General features: G+C 43.0%; 1 protein-coding gene across 1 annotated transcript in view; it reads right to left on the bottom strand.

Moving 5' to 3' along the window:
• CACNA2D3 (calcium voltage-gated channel auxiliary subunit alpha2delta 3) overlaps positions 1–21331 on the bottom strand; it is a 794881-nt gene that overhangs the window by 59768 nt on the left and 713782 nt on the right. Inside the window, exons 30-32 of the mRNA XM_060109938.1 lie at positions 18307–18369; positions 14821–14891; positions 2095–2170 (exon numbers count right to left, since the gene is read on the bottom strand). Of these exons, the coding sequence (XP_059965921.1) occupies positions 2095–2170; positions 14821–14891; positions 18307–18369 (210 nt within the window). The remainder of the gene's footprint in view (positions 1–2094; positions 2171–14820; positions 14892–18306; positions 18370–21331) is intronic.

Genomic DNA, 21331 nt, shown 5'->3' with positions numbered 1-21331 from the left:
GATTTTATCCTTGCAGAAAATCCCCTTCACTCTATAAAAGAAGGCATTGACGGGCTAATCTTTATTTCAGAATATTTTAATTAAAAAAAGCAGTGGGATTGTTTACTCTGTGATATTTCCTATGTGGATAATTCAATTTCCTGAATTCTGGAAAATACAAAGTCTCCCCCTCAGTCGCTTCTTTGTACCTAGGTATGCTGGATATGTGAGCGGTGGGTGGACCTGAGAGACAGGTAATGACGTTGGCAAAGCCCGAGCCCCAAGTCGCAGGTCCAGACAAATCTCAGAACCTTCTGTGGTTGTCTTTAGGTAGCAGGGAATTGAAATGCCCAATCCTGGTTTCTGACGTGATGGCTGCTTAATCCTACCTTCTAAGCATTTTGATGATAAGGACTAGAGCTAGGAATGGGAGGATTATCCAGTTTCAAATAAAACAAGGACAAATTTATATACCCCTGACCATTCTTAAAATTTGCCTATTCAAGCTAGTAAGCAAATGTACAGAACACAACAACAATCCACTGGGGTTACTCCCAGCCCACCCAGATTTCAGACTAAATCTCTTGCTCTGATTGAGTGTGTCCTCATCATTCCGTGAATTACAGGGCTTTCAGGGTCAGATAAGGATGTGAACTTTTAACTATTTCCTAAAACCAAATGTAGCCATGCAATCCTGTGGTTCTGCCATTACACTTCTTATGGCTTGAAAAATAACCATCTTTCTTTCAAAAGGACCAAGGAAGGTCAGACCATAGGACAGTTTTGTGTCTGTACCTGCCAGGATGGGTAGTGACATTTCAGTGGTCCTCCATAGTGTGGGAGGAGAGAATGAATAAATGGATTAAGGAAGGAAGAGAGGGAGGCACAGGGGCATCTCACCCTGAGGCCCGGGGCGGGGCCGGGGTGGGGGTGTGGGGGTGTGGGGGTGTGGGGGGGTTTGGGCGTTGGCAGTGGGAGGAGGATACTCAAGCATTCCCTGCCAGATGCTGGCTCAATGCAGGGTAAACAAAGGGATTATGTAAATACGGGATTAAAAAATTTTAATGCACATTAGTATTCAGAAGGGTAAAGCCATTGAGCTCTTAAGCCTAATGATAAAAACATATCTTGGGAACATTTTAAGTCTGGAAATACTCATGCTAAGGCTAGGGAAGCTGGGTTTGGAAATACGTGTTGATTCTCACTAAAAAGTGGTATTTTTCAAATCGTCCCATTTTTAGTTCCTAGTGCCTCTCAGAAATGTCCCAGCTCAGAATCATTCCTTGTTCCCTTAGTGTAGGAGAACGCTGTTAAATATTTGGTTTTTAAATAATCCCCTTGCAAGATCTTACATCTGTAAATGAGAAGGTGTATATTTATATTTTAAAACCAAAATGGCTCTTAAATTTTGTGTTTCAAACCAAATTTTAGGTTGATTTTTTGGAATTTACAAAATGATAACATGTAAGGGTTATATTTATACCCATATGCCAGACTATGTTGAAGTATCTGTATCTGTTTTTTCTGTGCTTTCAAGTTATTGGTGACCAAATTTATATTGCTTGCACATTGTAAATTATATTTTTAAACTGGGGGTAAATTGTCACAGTTAATTTCTAGTGATATGAAAGCCAGTTTCTAATGATACAAAGCTATGTTGATTGATCCTCAACTGTGACATCATGGATGGAATCAGCTCCAGGGAAAATGATGTTAAAAGCAGCAGCATGATTAGAGTAGAGAATCTCTGATCAAAATGTGAATTTGGGCATAGGCTAACAGCTTTATTACAAACTAAAAGGAAGGTTTCTGTTGAACCAAACCAAATTCTCTTTTATTTGAGAATGAGGGAATTGACAAAACTTCTCCCCTTTTCTATCCATCAAAAGGAGGGGAGGTTGCTGCATTAATCCATCAAATACTTTAGACCTGTTTATCATTCACACAGTCACTGGATTTGGGTTTAAACAGAAGTGATTTTCTTGACTTGACACATTTAAACATTCATGTGTTTTGAAACAGATAAGCTTGATGATTCCAAAGAAAAAGATATGCTCACATGCAGGGACAGATAAAAACATGCAGTTGTTTTCTGAGTGACTGCACTGTACTTACATCCAGTAGACCATGGGCACCATCGCTGCTCTCCTTGTTGGCCCTGCACATGGCTTGATAGTCATAAAGGGTAACTCTATAGAAGAGAATGGAAAGGAGCTTCACTACATGGGAAAACACGAGAACCAAATGATGCTGTGGACCAACCAGCAAGGTGAACAGTCACTAACACCACCAGCCAGTGCAGCAGTGACAAACACAAGTCAAGGCAGGCCTAACAAGGGTGACAAGCAAGGGACACAGCAAAGTCCAGGACTGGAGACACAGTCATGTCACACTTGGAACTTAAAGAATAAAGAGAATAGGGCTTCCCTGGTGGCGCAGTGGTTGAGAGTCCGCCTGCCGATGCAGGGGACACGGGTTCGTGCCCCGATCCCGGAAGATCCCACATGCCGCGGAGCGGCTGGGCCCGCGAGCCATGGCCGCGGAGCCTGTGTGTCCGGAGCCTGTGCTCCGCAACGGGAGAGGCCACAGCAGGGAGAGGCCCGCGTACAGCAAAAAAAAAAAAAAAAAAAAAAAGAATAAAGAGAATAAAGGTATCGTTGGGATGGAGAGTTGGGAGAAGAAACCCCCCAACTTGACCAAATAGTCATTTTGGTTTGAACAATGATGACTTGCATGGACCAGGATACTCCAAAGAAATATGCTCTTTTAAATTGAGTTCTGGGCCCCTGATGAAACCCACATGGACCATGTCTGCAAGGTCAAGGAGAGCTGGGAAGGGCCACTTTGAGTTAAGAAATGGCAGGATCCTCTGTCTCTTTTAAGCACTAGGAAATAGGCTTGGACCAAGATAAAGCTAGCACTTTGACAATTTGTTGGAAACCAGCTGGCTCATTGGTTGTTAACCCCCCTTCCATTACCACCACCATGGTAGTGAATATATGTATACTCACTACTAAGTATGCTTTTGAAAACAGTGCAGTTTATGAAACAGGAAAATGGACATCTTTTTCTCCCTTGGTGATAAAAATACAGCTCTCCTCCCAGTTATGATCTTTACTCATTTGCAAAGATGTTTTACTTTATAATTTTTACAGATATTTTAGTTTCCTATTAACACCTTTACAAAGTAAAAAAGAATGGCAATTTCCAGCAGCAAGTTAAGAGCTTTTAGATGGAGCGAACACCTTATCCCAAAGGAGACATGCATTTCGTCCCTCCCCCAAGCTCCTCTTCCCACTATTCCTGGCCCCCCAAAGGAGAGACACTTAAAGTCCAGCCTGAGTTATGTTAACAGCTGCCAGATGACATGTTAATACTGTAATACATGAACTTCTAAATGACTGGAAGGAATTCTCCCTACAGGAATATCTTTCTGAAATAATACAGTGTGTAATGTGAAGCATACTTAACACTGTGCTGGAAATGTACACTAGAATAGAAGTTCCATGCTGCAGGACTGGGGTTGGATCTGTTTCACACCTAGCACAGCACCCAGTATGGAGAAGGTATTCCAATTTAAAAGGTTGAATGCATGAATGATTGCCTGATTGCATGAATCTTGAATAGTCGATAACACAGCTGAGACTGAAGAGGTCAACTGCAAAATGTGATGTGAAGGCTTTCTCCTCTAGACAATAAATTAGAGATATCACACCCACGGATTAAACCAAAGAGCATCTATGGGCACCAAGCAGAAAACTGGCCACTTGACCAAATTGAGATGGAAACCAGCTCCTGACCAGCACCACACAGGCATCATAGGCAGCAAAGCCCAAGAGCGTACCAGGGTCACACAATCTCCTGGCAAGTCCCCCAAAGCCCCTTCCTCTTCAGGACATTTCTAGTCTTGCTGACTGTCCTCTGGCTTTTTTCCTCCCAGCAGATGCAAGCAGAACCAGTGTATACTGACACAGAAATGAAGCCTATGAACCAGCCAAGTGCCTGGCTCAGGGAACTCCCTGAACAAACTTCTCACAGAAACGCTCATCATTGATGCAGCCCTGACACGAATTCAGCCACAAAATCAACTGCAGGCCAGGATGGACAAGTCTAATTGGCCCCTGACTGGCCTACCACGCCACAGTCTGCATCCTCAACAGGGGATTTTGGCAGGTGCCCCGGAAGGGCTTTCTAGGATTCGACAAGAATTATTATTAGCTTCATCCTTTTCCTACTGCCCAACTCTATCTCTGCAGCTGGAATTTGAGTCAGAGCTGGTGAGAGGCAGCATGGGTTGAGTGGAACTTGAGTGTGTTTGGGGTCTTGTAGACATGGATGCAGTGTGGCCTTGGCTTAAAAGGTTGGTTCTGCCATTTATAATAGCAGGTTGCTTACTTCTGAGGCTTTATTTTTTCATTTATAAAGTGACTTCCAGAGATGTTCTCAGATTTAACTAATCAGTCATGTGGAAGTATACTGAAATATACTATGCAATGTGCTAGCCTTGTTATGACTGAAGGCCTAATTTTGTTCTTTGCTAGATTTTGGACTCTTAAAGCTACACTATTCCCAAAGGCCCAAGTGACTGGTAGTGTGACTTAATGATTAGCAAGCTAGCTTTGAAGTCAGTGACCTGAGCTCAAATCCTAACTCACCCATTTATTACAATTCTTTTTAACCCTCTTTGTGCCTCAGTTTCCTCATCTGTAAAATAGTGAGAATAATGGCTGCCTTATTGGGTGGTCGTGAGGATTAAATGAGATTATACACATGTACTGCCTTTAGCACAGTGCCTAGTACAGAGGAAGCATTCAACAGAAGGCAGGGCTGCAGCTGCTGTTATAATTTACTAGTCTGGTTTTCACTGCCATTATTAATTAATGGGGGTGGTGTTAAATGCATTGGGAATTGACTCAGGCTTTACCCAGCTGGCTGGAGGATGGGTAGGCCTCCTGGTCTTCTTAGCTCATTGGCATATATGATGCAATGTAAAATTCACACTTCTTACTGAAGTAACAGACTCCTTCAGAAGTCATGCTGGGGTTATCAGCAGATGATGCGGCAACTTCTGTCCATGAGCTTCATAGCTGAGGACAGGGTAACAACAGCTAATGTCTACTGAAGTCTATTTAGCAACGGTGAGCAAGGTACTCTTCTAAGCATGTCCCTACAGGAGAGATTCTAATCATCCCCATTTCACACAGGGGCAAACCAAGTATCGGCTAGCCTAAAAATGTGCCCAAGTTCACACACCTAACAAGTGGCAGAGCCAGAATTAGATGGGGGCCATGCTGAGTCCACCTCACTCTGCCCTCTGCTCAGTAGCAGATTCTGACAGGTCCTAGGAAATGCTTAGAATTCAGCCCTGTGCCCCATCCCAGAGTCTTATTGGAATGTCACAGGGAATGCTACCCAAGATAAGGTCTCATAATCAATATCCAGAATCAACTTCCAACCCAAGCTGAGGTGCTGTGATGGGGTCACCAGACCAGGCTGGACTAGCTGGCCAGGCTAGTGAGAGCCCCTTGCCATGGTAACCACCATGACAAACAGATGGCTGGAAGCTCAGGATTCTCCTTGAATCATTTTTAAAGGCTCCAGTTTACTTGTTGGGTCCAAACTCAATTGCTCTAGGGCAGCTTCCAGGCCAGGGTTCCTGCCTTTCATTTCACCAATAAGCTTTCCTGATCTGATTGCCACTGAGGAGGTTACAAAACAAACCTTCTCTCTCTTCTCCATGCTTAGACAGCTTTAACTAGATGTTGCAGAGACTTCCAGATTGTTGCCCTTTTTGAAGTGATTTTGTTACTGTTTTAAATAACTCCATTTTGTGGCTACCTGTATCCTGTTCGGCTGATTATAGTTAAAGAACATGATAATTGCCTGCTTTCTTTCGGGTCTAAAATAAGCCCCGAGCGTAGTGCCCAGCCCAAGATTGCTGCTGCACTGCTGCACTCAGCAGCAGGAGTTTATTCTTATTACAGATAACATGCCTTAATCCCCATGACATCACCACCAGGCCACTGCAACCGCGGGCTGCTGGGGAGACCTTATCATTAACATCTCTGTGCTCCCCAGATGGGTCTCTTTGAAACTTTGACAGAAGGCAGATACAGTCTCTGAAGAAGAAACCCAAAGCAATGCAAACCAAGCAAGGGCAACCCTATGTATCCTGTACTAGGTAGAGTCTTGGGTGTCAGGCTCGTGACATTAGGAATTGCTTAAATCCATTTTGCTGATTCTGCTCTTTTCCAACTAGACAAAAATCACGACCAAGAAAAAGATTTCTTCTAAAAATTAGAAGGTTGAATTTCAAAGGCATGAGTTCAGCTAATTTAAGCTGATTAGTAACGGTGGGGACCAGCATTTATTAAACACCTACTTTGTGCCCACGAGGCCAGGTACATTACCTGCAATGACTCTAACTCACTTTGGCTAAAAATTTGCCTCAAAACCAGTCTTGAAACAGCTTAATGTTTGCAAATATGGCCCTAAAACAGGACAGGGAGGCATCTGACACAGAGACCCGCTGAGGGACATATTTAAGCAATTTTGAATCAAAAAGTAGGAGAAGCAAAAGTGACTCACTAGGGTAGCATGTAAAAATATGTATCTTTTTTGAGCTATAAAATGTGTTCTCTGGGGCAGTTTTCAACTTGCAAGTGTCAGGGCATGGAGCAAGAACATAGGAAATTCTAAACAAAGGGATTGTCACCATGGGAAGTTTACTCATTCATACATCTTAGACAGCCATGAGAATGGAAAACTCAGTCTGTTCCATCTGAATACAAATAGCAGATCCAGAAGGAGCTCTCCCGTCTCTCCTTTTTGCCTTGGTGGCCATCTCATCCCATAGCATCTTCTTACAGAGATTGTACTGTTCTTTATGATCAACACAGCACATCTAACACAGCAGAGGTGGTGAGTTGAAGCTGCCTTTGAACGCTCTGATGGAAAATCGCTAAAACAAATCTAGTTAATGAGCACCCATCATTAGAAGAGAATAAGTGCCATAAGGCTGCACCAGCTGGAAGCCCAGCACATAGGGTATTGGGGCTACTCAGGGTCCAGTGAAGAACCCTGAGAGGGGAGCCTCACTCATTCTATAGCTTAAGCAGATCTATCAGCCCCAAATGCTTTTCATCAACAGGTGCTGAGACTATAAAAAGAAACAAAGTCGCAGATACTGACCACATCAACATCTCACCCAGGTAATAAAAGCAGTAACAATAAGAAATAATCGATTACTTTCTGCCAGTCAGGTATTATCTCTGATGTCAAGGGCATGGAGAGGAAACTAAGGCTCAGAAGGTGAAGTCGCTGTGGGTCTCCCAGCCAAATTTACTTCAATCCTGTGGCACAGGATAACATGCACAGGTGCCTAGTAGGTGCACCTAGCCAGTGGCTTGTCTGCCCATTCAACTGCGCCTTGCATGAATATTAGCTTTCCTTGTTAAACTGAAGGAGAAAATGCAATTATGATTAATCCCATGTAGAAAAGGCTAAATTTCTTTTGCTTTTTTCTTTGAGTGAGATATAGAAGGAAACGGCTAAATTCTGCTTGGGGAATGAGTGAATGCAAAACCCACTTGAGGCAGGAAACTTGGATGCTAGAGGAGCATCCTTGGGCTCTGCCAAATGCCTGGAGCCATGTGTACATTTCACAACAACTGCACCATGGTAATGCCTGAGTTGCGCTTAGCACAGTGTGGGGCATGCAACTGAGGCTCAGGATGTTAGAACCTAGGGATGTTGGTGTTGCCAGTGTCATTACTATTAGTCAAACCCAACAGGTGTTATAGAGTGCTCCTGCTGTCATTGCCTGGGGTCAGACATCATTGACAGATGCATTAGATGGTGGCTATGACCATTTGTGTTCAGGACTGCACAGGCATGTGGGGTGTGCAGAAAACTAGGAGTTAGGAATATAGCCTTATCTCTGGAAGGGTTTCAAAGTGGATGTCACAGGAAGCAGGATTCAATAGTTCGAGGTGGTCTGAAGCAAACTGGGGCATGATGGATGTGGCAGAGGCTATCATAGTCTCCCGACAGCCATTCTCCTCTCGCAATGAGCAGAACACCGACTTTTTGATATGCACATTTCCCAGGTTCTTTTGTAGGTAGGTGAGGCCATGTGATTAAGCAGAAGTATTATATGGAAGCAAAAGTATTGTATGGCAGTAAGTACTTAAATAAAGAAAGAAATTTAAAAAAGAAATTTTACTTGGCCTTTTGGACGTCCTAGAATCCTCCTGCCAGCCTAGTTTGCAGAACTAATGGCTGCAGCTCAGCAGCTATCTTGGATCATGAGGTAATCTTGAGTTTAAAAGCCAACTTAGAAGGAGGTAAAGAAAAAAAAGATGTGGTCATGTGTCCATGATGACAACATGAGGCCCCCAAATAAGTATTTTCATACTTCCTTCACATAAAAGAGAAAAAGACTCTTATGTTCTTTCACACTTTGTTTTTTTGGAATTTCCTATTATTTCTAGTAGAACCAACTACTAACCAATACATTGGACTTCAAGTTTGAAAGACTTTTACTTTCTCTCAAAGCAAAACAAGCATGAATATGAACAAATATCCCTGCAGAGATACTTTAGTCTTCTCCAACTATGGGAAAAGATGAGTGGTGACCAGGAAAACATGGTCTAGAATCTAGAATCCAAGAGACACGAGTTCAAATTCCATCTCCCCACACACTACTGTGGATGAATTTGAGCAAGTTACTAAAACGCTTGAAGCCTCCACTTGCAGTTCCTCTTTTGTCAAATGGCAATAATGATAGTAGGTATTTCATGGATTTGCCATGAGGATTAATTAAGGTAATGCATGCAAACTGCTTGGAATAATGCCTTGCCTGTACAGTTGACCCTTGAACAATGTAGGGGTTAGGGAGCTGACCCTCTATGTAGTCGAAAATCCAAGTACAATTTGCCCTCTGTAAACACAGTTTCTTCATATCCACGGTTCTGTATCCACAAATGCAACCAACCACAGACCATGTAGCACTTCAGTACTTACTATTTAAAAAATCCGTGTATAAGTGGACCCCCACAGTTCAAACCTGTGTTGTTCAAGGGTCAACTGCAATTAGTATTCAATAAATGAGACCTGTTGCTATTATGATGTAGATGACGGTGGCTATTGTTATTGTTGTAATTGGGGATCCTCAAGCAGCAGCTTTAGGGTTTTAAAGAGCAGTCTATTGGAATCCCCATGTTTCTGCATTCCAGAAAGTTTGGCCCAGAAACACACTTGTCCAAGCCAATCCGTCTTCTTGTTCCCTTCAATGCCACCTCTGACAAAGCATACTTCAGTGGACACAGTCAGGTCAACAGGAAGCCAAGAAGCCATTACATTCCTTACATGAGTTGTTGAGTATTAGACATCGGTGGAGCAGTCGGCATTAGAGCAGCCATCCAAACATAACAGACTTCTCCTCTAACACTCTCTGGATTCCAAGGCCAGGGCATTCGCTGAAATGTAACGCAATCACCAAAGACAGGGAAAGCTCCAGTCACCCGCCATGGAGCCAGTGCAGTTCCATCATATGGAGACAGGGGTAGAAATGGTCCAAGTCTTGAATCCTACCTGACGACTCACCTTTTTAGAAAGGCAATTTAGAAGGAGCTGCCACAGGGAATTCTACACAAGTTGACTATGTTAATGAATGTGTAGGGGGTGAGGTGAGGAGGACGTTCACCAGGCCCCGAAGGGAAAATACGAACGGCCTTGGAGGGGTGAAAGCTCAGGCATGCTGCGCCTCACACATAAAACAAACAAAACAGAACAAAACGGAAAAGACACAACCAAGAGGGATAGGAATTCTCAGTAGCTCCCAAAGCAAAAACAAATTATTAGCAAGCAGTTCATTTCTCTGCAAGTCAAGGGCCAGGTGTGTCCCATGGGTCTTTCCTTCCTCGAGCTTACTTAAATACACAAAGAACAAGGGAAGACCCTTTGGCAGAAACCACAAGGATGTTTGGTAAAAACATGCATTATTCCACTTAACCCTCACTGCAGGTATGAAAATCACTCTTTCAATTTCATTTTGCTGCAGAGAAAACTGAAATTATGGAGTTAAAGTTGCCAAAAGTCAGGCAACTTTGAAGTTGGGCAGCACCTAGACTGGCACCTGGTGCATTTAACTTAGTATTTCTTGACCCTGACTGCACCTGAGAATCACATGGATGCTTTTAAAAAGCATAAATGCCTGGGCTCCATCCCCAGACAAATCTAATATGAATCTCTTGGGATACAGCTGGAGCATGGGTGTGTTTTAAGACCTCGCCATGGGTGTTAGCTGAGTCCAGGCCCACAGGCCCACCCCCAACACTATGACTGCTGTACAGTAACTACCTTTTGGGGGTCATTGGTGATTTTAAAAAGAAGAGAAGAGGGCTTCCCTGGTGGCGCAGTGGTTGAGAGTCCGCCTGCCGATGCAGGGGATACGGGTTCGTGCCCCGGTCTGGGAAGATCCCACATGCCGCGGAGAGGCTGGGCCCGTGAGCCATGGCCGCTGGGCCTGTGCGTCCGGAGCCTGTGCTCCGCAATGGGGGAGGCCACAACAGTGAGAGGCCCGCGTACAGCAAAAAAAAAAAAAAAAAAAGAAGAGAAGAAAATTAAAAAAAAAAAGATTTCAGACATTTGGAGCTCTTATCCAAGACCTAATCTTACCTCCTATTTGTAGTAGCGTTGCAATTTGCAAAGCATTTTCACTTCTCTTATTTCAGGTGATTCTCACAAAATCCCATCTCACCAAAATTCCTATTTTGGTGGCAAAAAAACTGAGGCCCAGAGAAACTGAGGCATCTGTCCACGGCCACAGAGTGGCCATTCTGAGGCTCAACCTGAAGTCTTCATATTTCAAGTCCAGTATATCAAAGAGGCCCTATCAGGAATCTTGGACTCTGCTATGACCAGCTATATATATTTTTTCTCACTTTTCCCTGGATATTTGACATTGAGTTCCATCACTGGGGGCAAGAAGGGGTGGGGAAATAAATGAATTACTGTATAATAAGAAATATTTTGAAACTAGATTTTCTCTTAGTATTGTGAGAAGGGCAAAGTCACTGCCAAGGCCAGCAAGGACAGCCATGGACTGTGGCTTTTGAGAAATATGAATACAAGGCTCTTACTGGACATGAACTTGAGTTAAAAGAGAAAAGCAGCTAAAATGAAAAGCCCAAAATGAGTCAGGGCCACTTAGGGAGTCCATTTACTTTCCATGGTAAGAATAAAAAAGTATTTCAAGTCCTCTGTTTGAAACACAAAAAGCTGACCTGGAATATGGTATCTTATGTGAAAGTATGTGAAGCCTGGGGAATTGGCTTGGTTTAACAATTTATCAGCTTCAGTTAAAAGAAATCTGGGTGATCTTATCACTCGGCTGGCCTCCATCCTGAAAGTTCTGCTTGCCCAGATAAGTCACTGCTGGGCCAACATCCTCCTTGGCTATCCTTCACTTTGTCTCAAACAAAACTGAAGCAAGTTCCATGCACTACACAATGTTACTGTACATAGAACCAGGTAAAGGGGAGAGGCTAGAAAATTCTCCCTGTGCTTAGACTGCAGGATGTTTGAATCCAACTCCGTTATATAGAGACAAGTTCTTAACCTTTCCAAGCCCCATTATTTACATCTATCAAATAGGTATATATATACCCAGATCCAGCTTCATGGGCACGTGGCCTGTGTAACTGGACAGAACCCTGCACTTAGAAGGGCTGCATGCTTTGTTTAATGCTCTGCTGTTGCCATCTTGAAACTCTCAATAATTTTTGAGCGAGGGGCAACACATTTTCATTTTGCACTGGTCCTGTTTATACCTGTCTCACAAGTTGTTGGAAAGGACTGCAAGAAGTAAGATCTGCAGTTGCAACCTAGGTCTGGTATGTGGTAGGTGCTCTGGGAAGGTAGCCACTGCTACCTTCATTATTTTCACATTGCTGAGGCTATTGGTATGTTATTTGGCCCTGGGCACTATGTCATCTGTAAGTTGGGTGGACAGAGTCAAGTCAGAGACTCAGCCTAAGTGACCAAGAGTGACCACTTTACCTCTTAGATGGTTTGCACATGCTGCTGAAGAACTTTCTCAAAACTCCCTCAAGTTGGTAATTTGTCCACACAAATCAGTGACTTCCCTTCCTCCCACATGGCAATGTAGATGCAGAAATGGATGTTCTTTCCCTCTGATGGCACCTAAGTAGAATGGCCATCGGGTCACCAGGTAAGTGGCCAAAGAATCAAGGAAAGAGCCCATGCCAAGTAGGCAAGCATCGCCTTGCTTTAGAGAGAGAGGCAGTGACTATGGACCACTGGAGAGAGAGATAAAAGGGAGGGTGATAAAGGGAGATGGTGTTCTTTACTTTGAGCTCTGCCTTTCTGAAGAAGATGGTTTGTAGGGCTCTTGTGTATGAAAGGTGTTTCTTTAGAAATGGGTGTAAGCAGACCAAATTAAGAAACTTTGTGCCAGGGTGCACTGTCTAATATGCTGAGATGTCTGCTACGTGAATGGATCCTGAGCTTTACCAGGGCTCAGGCATGTCACCAAAGCAACTTAACCTCCATGTATCCTGTGTTTGGGGGTGGGGTACAGTTTACCATGGTGCCTGACATCTGTCCCAGGACACTGTTACTTTTGGCTACATCCTTTCAGTGCTTCTGAAATACAGATCTTCTCTGAATAAAAGGACTGTCAACCTTATTTTCTGAGTAAACATGCTGGAAAGGGCAAGGGCTTGAACGTCTGAGTTCCAGGAGGACCTCAGTACCCCAACACTGGATGGAGACCCCATCACCAGGTGTCATGGGAAGCCCATTGAGAATTGTGTGAATGTAAAATTTTAAAAAAAAGCATCACCTGGTGCCAAGTAAAAAGCTAAGTCAAAGATCCACAAAAACAAAAATCATAGCAGCAGCTAGCAATTACTGAGCCCTTAATATATGCCAGGCACCGTGTCAGAACTTTATGCTTATTATTATCTCATTAACTCTGACAGCAACCTTTGCAAGTAATTATTATTATCATCTTCATTTTCCACGTAAGGAAACCAAAGCTTGGGGAGGTAACATGACATTCTAAGTCATGCAGCTAGTAAATGTCAGAGCCTGGACTTGAACCCAATCCATCTGACTCCAAAACCCAAACTCTCATTGCTATCCTGGCCTCATGAGGGGGCCTTTCAAAGAAGTCTAGGAGGTTTGTCAAGTAATTCCCAAATGACAGCAGTTGCTGTTAAAATTTAGTAGAGAGTCCCAGCACTCCTCTTTTCTCAAATATGCCAGCTACTCTTGTGAAAGTTCTAAATTCATGTCAGCTATATTTCACCCATATTAAGGAGAAGTCTAGGAATTTAAAATTCTGCTACAACCTTTTTCTTTCTCCCACCAAACTGTTTGAAAGGAATATCTAAGAGGGAAGAGGAAAAAAAAAAGTCATTTTGTTAAAAAAGTTGAAAAATATGCTTACAAATGAAAAACATGTGTGTGCTTATTCTTCCTCTTTTGTCTCTCCCTACCCCCACCAAGTTGAAAACAAGCTAACACAATACGAATGTACATATCCACATAAAGATACAAGAAACCAGTGGTGCCCTGGATGGCAGACAATCCAGCAGAGCAACCCAAGCCCAGCTCCAAGCCCAGTTTTCAAGCTTATGTACAATGACTCCTGGCAAAAGAAGGGGAAAAATGTACTTGAATTTTAAAGAGGGAATCGAGCAGGGGTGAACACTCAGGCAGGCTGGAGAGCAAGTGTGTCAGAGATTGCAGAAGTGCTGGAGTCATGCCATTTAAAAATATCATTTCTTGTTTCCTTGTTTCTGGCACAAACAAGCTACGGAATCTCAAAAATTGGGTCATCATTTTTGAATTCCCTGCTTTCAGCACAGCACTCAGTTGGTCTTACTGACGAGCTTAAAAGTCTGATTTCCTGTGCTAACACTTCCTGGTCATTCAGCTGGGGGGGAGTAATAAATTGGGGGGACTGTCTTTCCCACTGGCAACCAATGTGCAATAGTTCTCACAGGTGAGCCTAGGTCCATCCTTGCATTTCCTGATATCATATATTTAACAGCATCATATATGTCCAGGAAAGCACCACTAATGGGCCACCATTCTCCCTGGGAGGCAAAGGGAAGGGAGACAGGTTGACTCCTGGGGGGACAAAACTGGCATCCTGATCTTGCAGGGTGACGATCTTTCTCATTGGCTTTGGTGTTCCCAAGAGCATGGCTGGCTTGCCCACGGGGGATGTGGGGCTGTGAGGAAATCATCCTATATGAGCTTCACTTAGGGTCAACAAGAGCCCTCACAACTCAATTGAGTGGTCCCTACCACCAATTTTAGCAATTCTAGCAACAGATTTAAACTTACCTCCATCTGGGAGCAGGTTTTGTGAACTTTTACATGATTTTCTAAAATTATATCGAGTTTCTAAACATCACTTCCCATCCCTGAGTTCCAGATTTCTAGCAAGCTGCCCCAGTTTGTCAGTGTGAGACAAGACACCCTCCTCCTTTTGACCAGGTGAAAATGCTTCCTACTTCTCTGCAATCACTTGTTTCAGACCAACATAATCACCTCCCAGTGCAGGCTCTGACTTCAGGACCAGACTCTAATAAATGCTATGCTAAGGGAACAGGGAATGCATTGTGAGCTGAGTTTCTGAGACTCTTTAACACTCATGCAAAAGGCATCAAATTTCAGAAGATCTTCTGGAGCATGAACACAGTCATGGGGTCAAGTCTGGGCTTGCTTTATTTGACCTTGGTTTGTTTTATTTTATTTAGGCAAACTTTCTCGGGGGATGCAAGGAACCATAAAATCCCTTACCTTTTAAAGGAGCCCATTGTTAACAATTTGTTCATCACAGCTCCCTCCACCTCACCAAAAAAGTCTCCAGTCTGCGGGGAAGAAAAGAAGACCCATGAGGAAGTGTAGATAAATAATGTGCCCAAACACCAGAGAAGAAATAAAAACGGACACACTCTGTGTCCTGGAGCTGACAGGGGCAAAAAGCAGGTTTTCAGGACTACTGTTACATAACAGCAGAAAAGGTCTTAATAGTCATGAGAAGTTATGGGATTACAGAGCAAACTAATAAGCAGATGTGAATATTCCAAATACGTGGCAGGGGCGAGGGGGCGGGGTAAGGATGACATTGCATAACATGTGCTGAGTGTTGTAATTAAAACACACATGCACACGTGTGCACACACATGCGCACAAGCACACATGCATGCACCATTACTCTTGGATGGAGGGAGTAGGCATTAATCTGCTCTCAATCCCTTGTGATTAAAACACTACTTCATACAGACAGAAACAGGCTGTGAAAGGGCTTCCTAAGCAGTAATAAAAAGAATTGTTTATAATTCCTAAATGACCTGTTTAGGGATATATAGCAGTCTTCTTCATCGGCTCTATAAATTTCCTACAGCAGAGAATATGTCCTTTCTCTAAATTACTTTCTGAGGAACACCCTCATTTTGTCCATAGTCAGTTAATATGTTGACCAAGAATGAAGCTGTCCAGCCCTGCGAAAAGAAGGCTCGGCCAATCAAACTTCCAATGGCCGACCCCAGCTCTGGGGCTGTCTTCAGGGCACTGGAGGCCTACCAGTCCTTCCCCAGCGCCAGGTTGACACTCCTGCAAGTCCAGTTCTTGGTGCTGGCCGAGATTTGCCAACCCTGAATGGTGGAATGAAGGATTAACATCCTCGGGCATCCCTCCAGATTCCTGGAGACACTATCATCAATGTCCCAAGGGGGAGGGTGTATCCAATACAGCAGAACAGAGCTTGGAGCAACAGCCTTCCTCTGCCAACACCCTGGAAGGGGCCAGTGTAGATCAGTAGAGAACCCCCATCTGTACTGTGGGTGCTCTGAGGATTTATAGCTTATGTGGAGGTGGGTGGATGGCATTACACTCAGAGCCCAAATTATATAAATTCCATAGGCTTTGTATGATATTAACTAAATCCTGATTCCATTACAACGCAGTGACCTCAACAAGGCTCCTAGGAGTTTTCAGGCAGAAAGGCACATACAGACTTCGCCAAAAAGTCAGAAAAGAGAGGAGGAAAGAAGGAAATGACATTTCACTGACTGAAGGTCAAGCATTGCCTTTTTCACTCCAGGGACACTTGAACATTTGGCAAACTCTCTGGGTATGTGCTGCCGCTGGGAGCAAGAAGGACATTTGCATTTCTTGTGTGTAAATATGCCAGTATCAATGGAACTGGTTGTAAGATGAAGAAGAATTAGCCTAATTGGAGTACAGGAAACCAGACATCAAACAAGCTGAGGCAGGGCAGGCCCACAGGCTCCCTGGGCTATTCTATCCAGAAATGAAGCACGGATCAGAGCCCACATGTAGTGGCCATGGCTTGGGAAAGGGTCACTATTTCAGTGGTTCACTTTGTTGGTTGGTCCAAGACTCACCACTGGAAGACATCGTCATGTCCTTCCTCCCCCAGGATCAGGTTCCCACCTTCAGACCTCCATGATTATGGCAGGATGACAGAGCTCCTCCTCACAGGGGATTGATTTGGTTTCTCACTCCTCCCAGACACACGGACATATTACTATAGGCCTATGGCCAGTCCTGCTCCCAAGACACTGGCCTTGTTTCATGGGTTCACCTTTCCTATCTAATGTCCATCAACTGTCCAACATCCAGTGATGTCCAGCATCTGAGGAGACCGTGTATGGGCAGCTTGAGTCTCAACTGTGTAACTGTCACCCACCAAAGGTGCATTTAAAATCTCACAACATGGGCTTCCCTGGTGGCGCAGTGGTTGAGAATCCACCTGCCAGTGCAGGCGACACGGGTTCAATCCCTGGTCCGGGAAGATCTTGCATGTTGCGGAGCAGCTAAGCCCGTGCACCACAACTACTGAGCCTGTGCTCTAGAGCCCACGAATCACAACTACTGAGCCCACGTGCCACAACTACTGAAGCCTGCATGCCTAGAGCCCATGCTCTGCAACAAGAGAAGCCCGCGCACCACCACGAAGAGTAGCCCCTGCTCGCCGCAACCAGAGAAAGCCCACACGCAGCAACGAAGACCCAACACAGCCAGAAACAATAAATAAATAAAATAAAATAATAAAATAAATAAATTGATAAAAAGAAAATCCCACAGTGTTCTCATAGATAAGAGGGGAAACTGAAGCACAGTTCCACATGTTACCTCAAGCCAGTGTTCACAAATTAACAAGCCATTGAGCTTAGACACTAAGGAATCATACTTAAAGACAATTAATTAATTTATTAGGCATTAATGGGTCTATCGCACTGTTGACTATTAAAATATTTTAAATGATTTAAATGAGACTTCATTATAAAATGCTAGTACCCTCAAATATTAGAGTTAGAAGAAGCCCTCTTTAGTCAACCATCCTCCTTTTATAGAGCCCGCCAGGAGTCCCTGGCAGGTTAAGTGATGCACCCAAGATCCCAAAACTAGTTGAGGAAGAGAGCTTGCATCAGAAACCATCTGCCTCCACCTCTGGTGTTACTTTACTACACCACAGTGCTAAACTTGTCTGGATTTGACTTTCTTTTAACATGCTAATTTCATTTCTAATTGCAGAAAAAGTTGTCAGCCACCAAGTTTTAAAGGAGAAACCCGTGTTTCTCTATTACAATGCTATTGATTTTAACTCTTATTTTGATTTCCAAATATCAGTGGAGCTTTCTTTGCTGAGCACCCTAGCTTGGTTTCTTTCCATCTCTCCCTCCTGCCCCTGTACTGCACACAGCTCAATCAAATGAAAAACATTCTTCCTCTATATGTGGATCCTTGTCCCTCTGTGTTGGGAACCCAAGTTAATCCTTGAGCTCAGATAACTAATTTTTAAAAAGTAAGAACCAGAAAGAAAGCCATAAAGAATAATTATGTTGACATACATAAATACATACATATATTTGTGTGTATATATAAATTACATATATATAAAGATAAAATATCAAAATATTAAAAGGAGGAAACCTCCTTAAAATTGCCCAAACTCTTTCAGGCACCTCTATGCTCAAGGCAAAGAGTTCCATAAACTGAACATTTTATGAGTGAGGGAGCAGACCCTGGGCTCTGCCCCCCACCCCACCTCTCCTCTCCGGAGGTAAAATCTCTTTGGGGCCTGCTGAGAAGTAGGCTGTGACATTCTTAAAGGGATGGAAATAAGGTTTTATAATCTCCTGCTATTACCTCTTAAATACAGATCATGTCTCAAAATTTCAACACCATAATTCGTTCCCCCTGACCCAAGCACAGTCTGGGATCCTTACTTTGAGTAGGTAGAAATTTCTCACTCACTTGTGTGTAGTCTTCAGACACCAGAATAAATCCATTATTGTCTATGAGGTAACAGTTCACAGTCTAGAAAATAAAAACACCACAGTTTCAACTTTGGGTCCTCAGACTGCTTTTACACGAAATGACGTACTCCCAACCTGAAAAACACCTATTTTAGGCTGTTTTGGGAGAACTGGAAATGCCTGCTGGCTCTAGGAGTTAAGGCTGTGGTTAAGCTAACCCCAGCATATACTCTGCAAAACTAATGATCAAAAATAAAACACGAAGCAAGCCTTGAGCATCCCAGATTAGGATAAAAAGAATATACATTTTAAAGTTATGCATTACAGTTTATCTTCCTTTTTAAAAATTTTTATGACCTGAATAATATTTCCCAGGAACAAAGTGTCCAGAGGCCCCCGAGCCTGTATTCATGGTGGTTGAAGTACAGCCTGTTTTGAAAGCAAAACGCCAGCACAATGCCATTACTCTAATGATGTATTAATGAAAACACTGTGTCAGCTCAGAAGACCATCAGGGGACCAGGTAATATTTTTTAATTTGTTCATAGACTTAGGCAGGAGGGAAGGGGCAGAACTTCTGTTAAAGGGTCCCCTCAGGCCTCCTAAAGGTTTTCAAACTGTGTTTTTAATTGGGAGCTGGATTTGGGGGCAGGGCTGTTAGCTTTTGGTAGCTCAGATTTATAAATTGTAGCAAGGTAAGCCCAAACCTCTGCTTCCCCCACGCTACTTTAATCTCAAGTGAATGATTTGCTACAGGCTAAGTCTTAATTACAGTGCTGTGGAGTTTAAATTTAAGGTTTAATTCCGTCCTTGATGTAACTCAGTTTCTATTTATTGCAGCTTTACATACTGGCTGCAACATTTAATTTGTAACATATCTTTACCCTGAGCTAAATTCCCCTAGCTCCAGACCACTGCAGGGCTGGTGTTTTCTGGGACATTTACCTATCTGTGTAGTCGATTTTAGTGAGGCACAAAAGTATAGCAGTAAGTTGGTCAGAAAGATGCATCCTTTATTAGTAGGCAATGGTGGAGAATCGGCAGAAAATTAAAAGCCCTGCTAGCATCTTTTAGAAACGAGTCAGCTGCTTTGGTGAGCAAGGGTTTCTCTTGGTTATCCCAAGGGGCCAGATGAATGACTTGGTCACACTCTTGCTGTTCAAAGAAGCTCTTAGCTGCAAGGAGACTACTTTGTCCCTGGTGGGAGTCTTGACAAACTTTCTCCTTTTTTAGGACACAGCACTATGAAAGCACTCATAGCGTTCTGCTGTCCAATATGGCAGCCACGAGCTACATGCAGAATTAAACTTAATTTTAAGTTAATTGGGTCATATTTGAAAAATCTATACCCTTGTTTATTTGAGGATCCTGATTGTCATTTTTCAGATATAGACCCTGGTGCAAAGGGAGGTTAACCTCCTTTCAGTCATGCATGTTGAGCATGGAGTGGCCTCCATATTAAAATACTGACTCTCCAAATCCTTGCAATTGCATAGAGATCCAAAGTCATCATAACTCACCCTCTATCCCTAATTATAAAGTGAGTTCCTACTCAAACATCCCTAGCCAACTGGTATTGCTGCTATTAGACCTATATCTTTGGTCAATCTCTGTTTGTCTAATGTTGTAAATATTAGACAGTACAAAGCAAACAGATTATAAAGTCAACTGAAAATCTTTGGAAAGAGGCAATATTTCATGAAGTCCATGAAAGTGATATTGGAGATCAGCTCCAATTACAAAGGAAGCCGTTGGCACATTAGTATCTGTCAGAGGTAACACATGAAGAAGGAAAACATCACCACAGATAACATGAAAGATGCTTCCAAAGAGAATGATTTCAAAAGCAAGGGACTAAGAGAAGCTCCTGGGGAAACTGATCAAACTCCACTACATTTGACCTTCCTTGTGATCACTCTGAGAAAATCAAATATAAAGTGAAGGAGTCTATATTGTGATTTTTATAATTTTATCAGAAATATTATACTCCCTACTCCCAAACCAAATGTGTCCTTTGTTTATAGAATTAGAGTATGACTGCAATTATAATTTAAACTTGTTAAATAAAAGAAATGTATTTTCACCATTTCCACTTTATTTAGAGACAAAGCTTCAATGAAATGTTTCATTATTTGCCATAAATGTTTGGTTCTTTCCCCACCCTCATTTCTTGGAAATGAGGACCTCTGTGTTCCTTATAATGGCCAGCATTGGGTGGAATCAAGGTTGGATTGGCCATTAGGAGACTCACTTCTCAGGTATCCACCTTTGTTCCCACTCTCTTCTGGTGTGGAAGGCACAGAGGGGAAAGTAAGAAACAGATATTGCCAACACTGTGATTGACAAATCACTGAGAAAATCACAGGTCAGAAGCAAGGACGCTGTGTCATTCATATAGAACTGGGTCCCTTAATCTGAAAGGTGTCATGTAGTTTTCATTATAGGCAATATTGCTATGTTAGGTATATTTAGTCTCTGTGAAGACTTCATAAACAGACCTTCCTTGATTAAATTATCGGGAAGTATGGTGGAATGGAGTAAGGCCAATGGAGTAAAGCGAGCAGGGTACTGGGTTATGAAACAGGACAGAATTAGCCAGATTCCAGTCTGGTAAATTGTTTTCTCTATGTCTCTTTACAATAAATAGCCAATCATCTTCTCCATACTCCCTCCTCCAGTAAAAGGAAATAGAGGAGATATTTTCTCAGCTTTCCCTCACTATGCTACTTCTGCCCCAAATTAGATACTATGCTACTTTGTATCTCTATGCTACTTTCTACTATGCTACTTTGTATCTCTCAGAAGGAGTCTGCCCAGAGCCCTGTCCCAGGGGTAGACTGACAGGCTGAAGGACTTGGGGAAACCAGGAGCTCTAAGTTTTGACAGATATTGTAAGCAACCACTCCACAGCCACCTGTGACAAAACACATAAAGATGAGGTTGTTTGAAAAATGCAGAGACAAGGACAGAATGGGTGAGAGAAGTTGTCTTTTTTTAAAAAGGTATCTTTCTTCAACTACTTG

This window comes from Mesoplodon densirostris, chromosome 10 (genome assembly GCF_025265405.1).
Source record: "Mesoplodon densirostris isolate mMesDen1 chromosome 10, mMesDen1 primary haplotype, whole genome shotgun sequence".
Lineage (NCBI taxonomy): Eukaryota > Metazoa > Chordata > Mammalia > Artiodactyla > Ziphiidae > Mesoplodon > Mesoplodon densirostris.
This window is presented reverse-complemented; position numbering and strand designations above follow the sequence as displayed.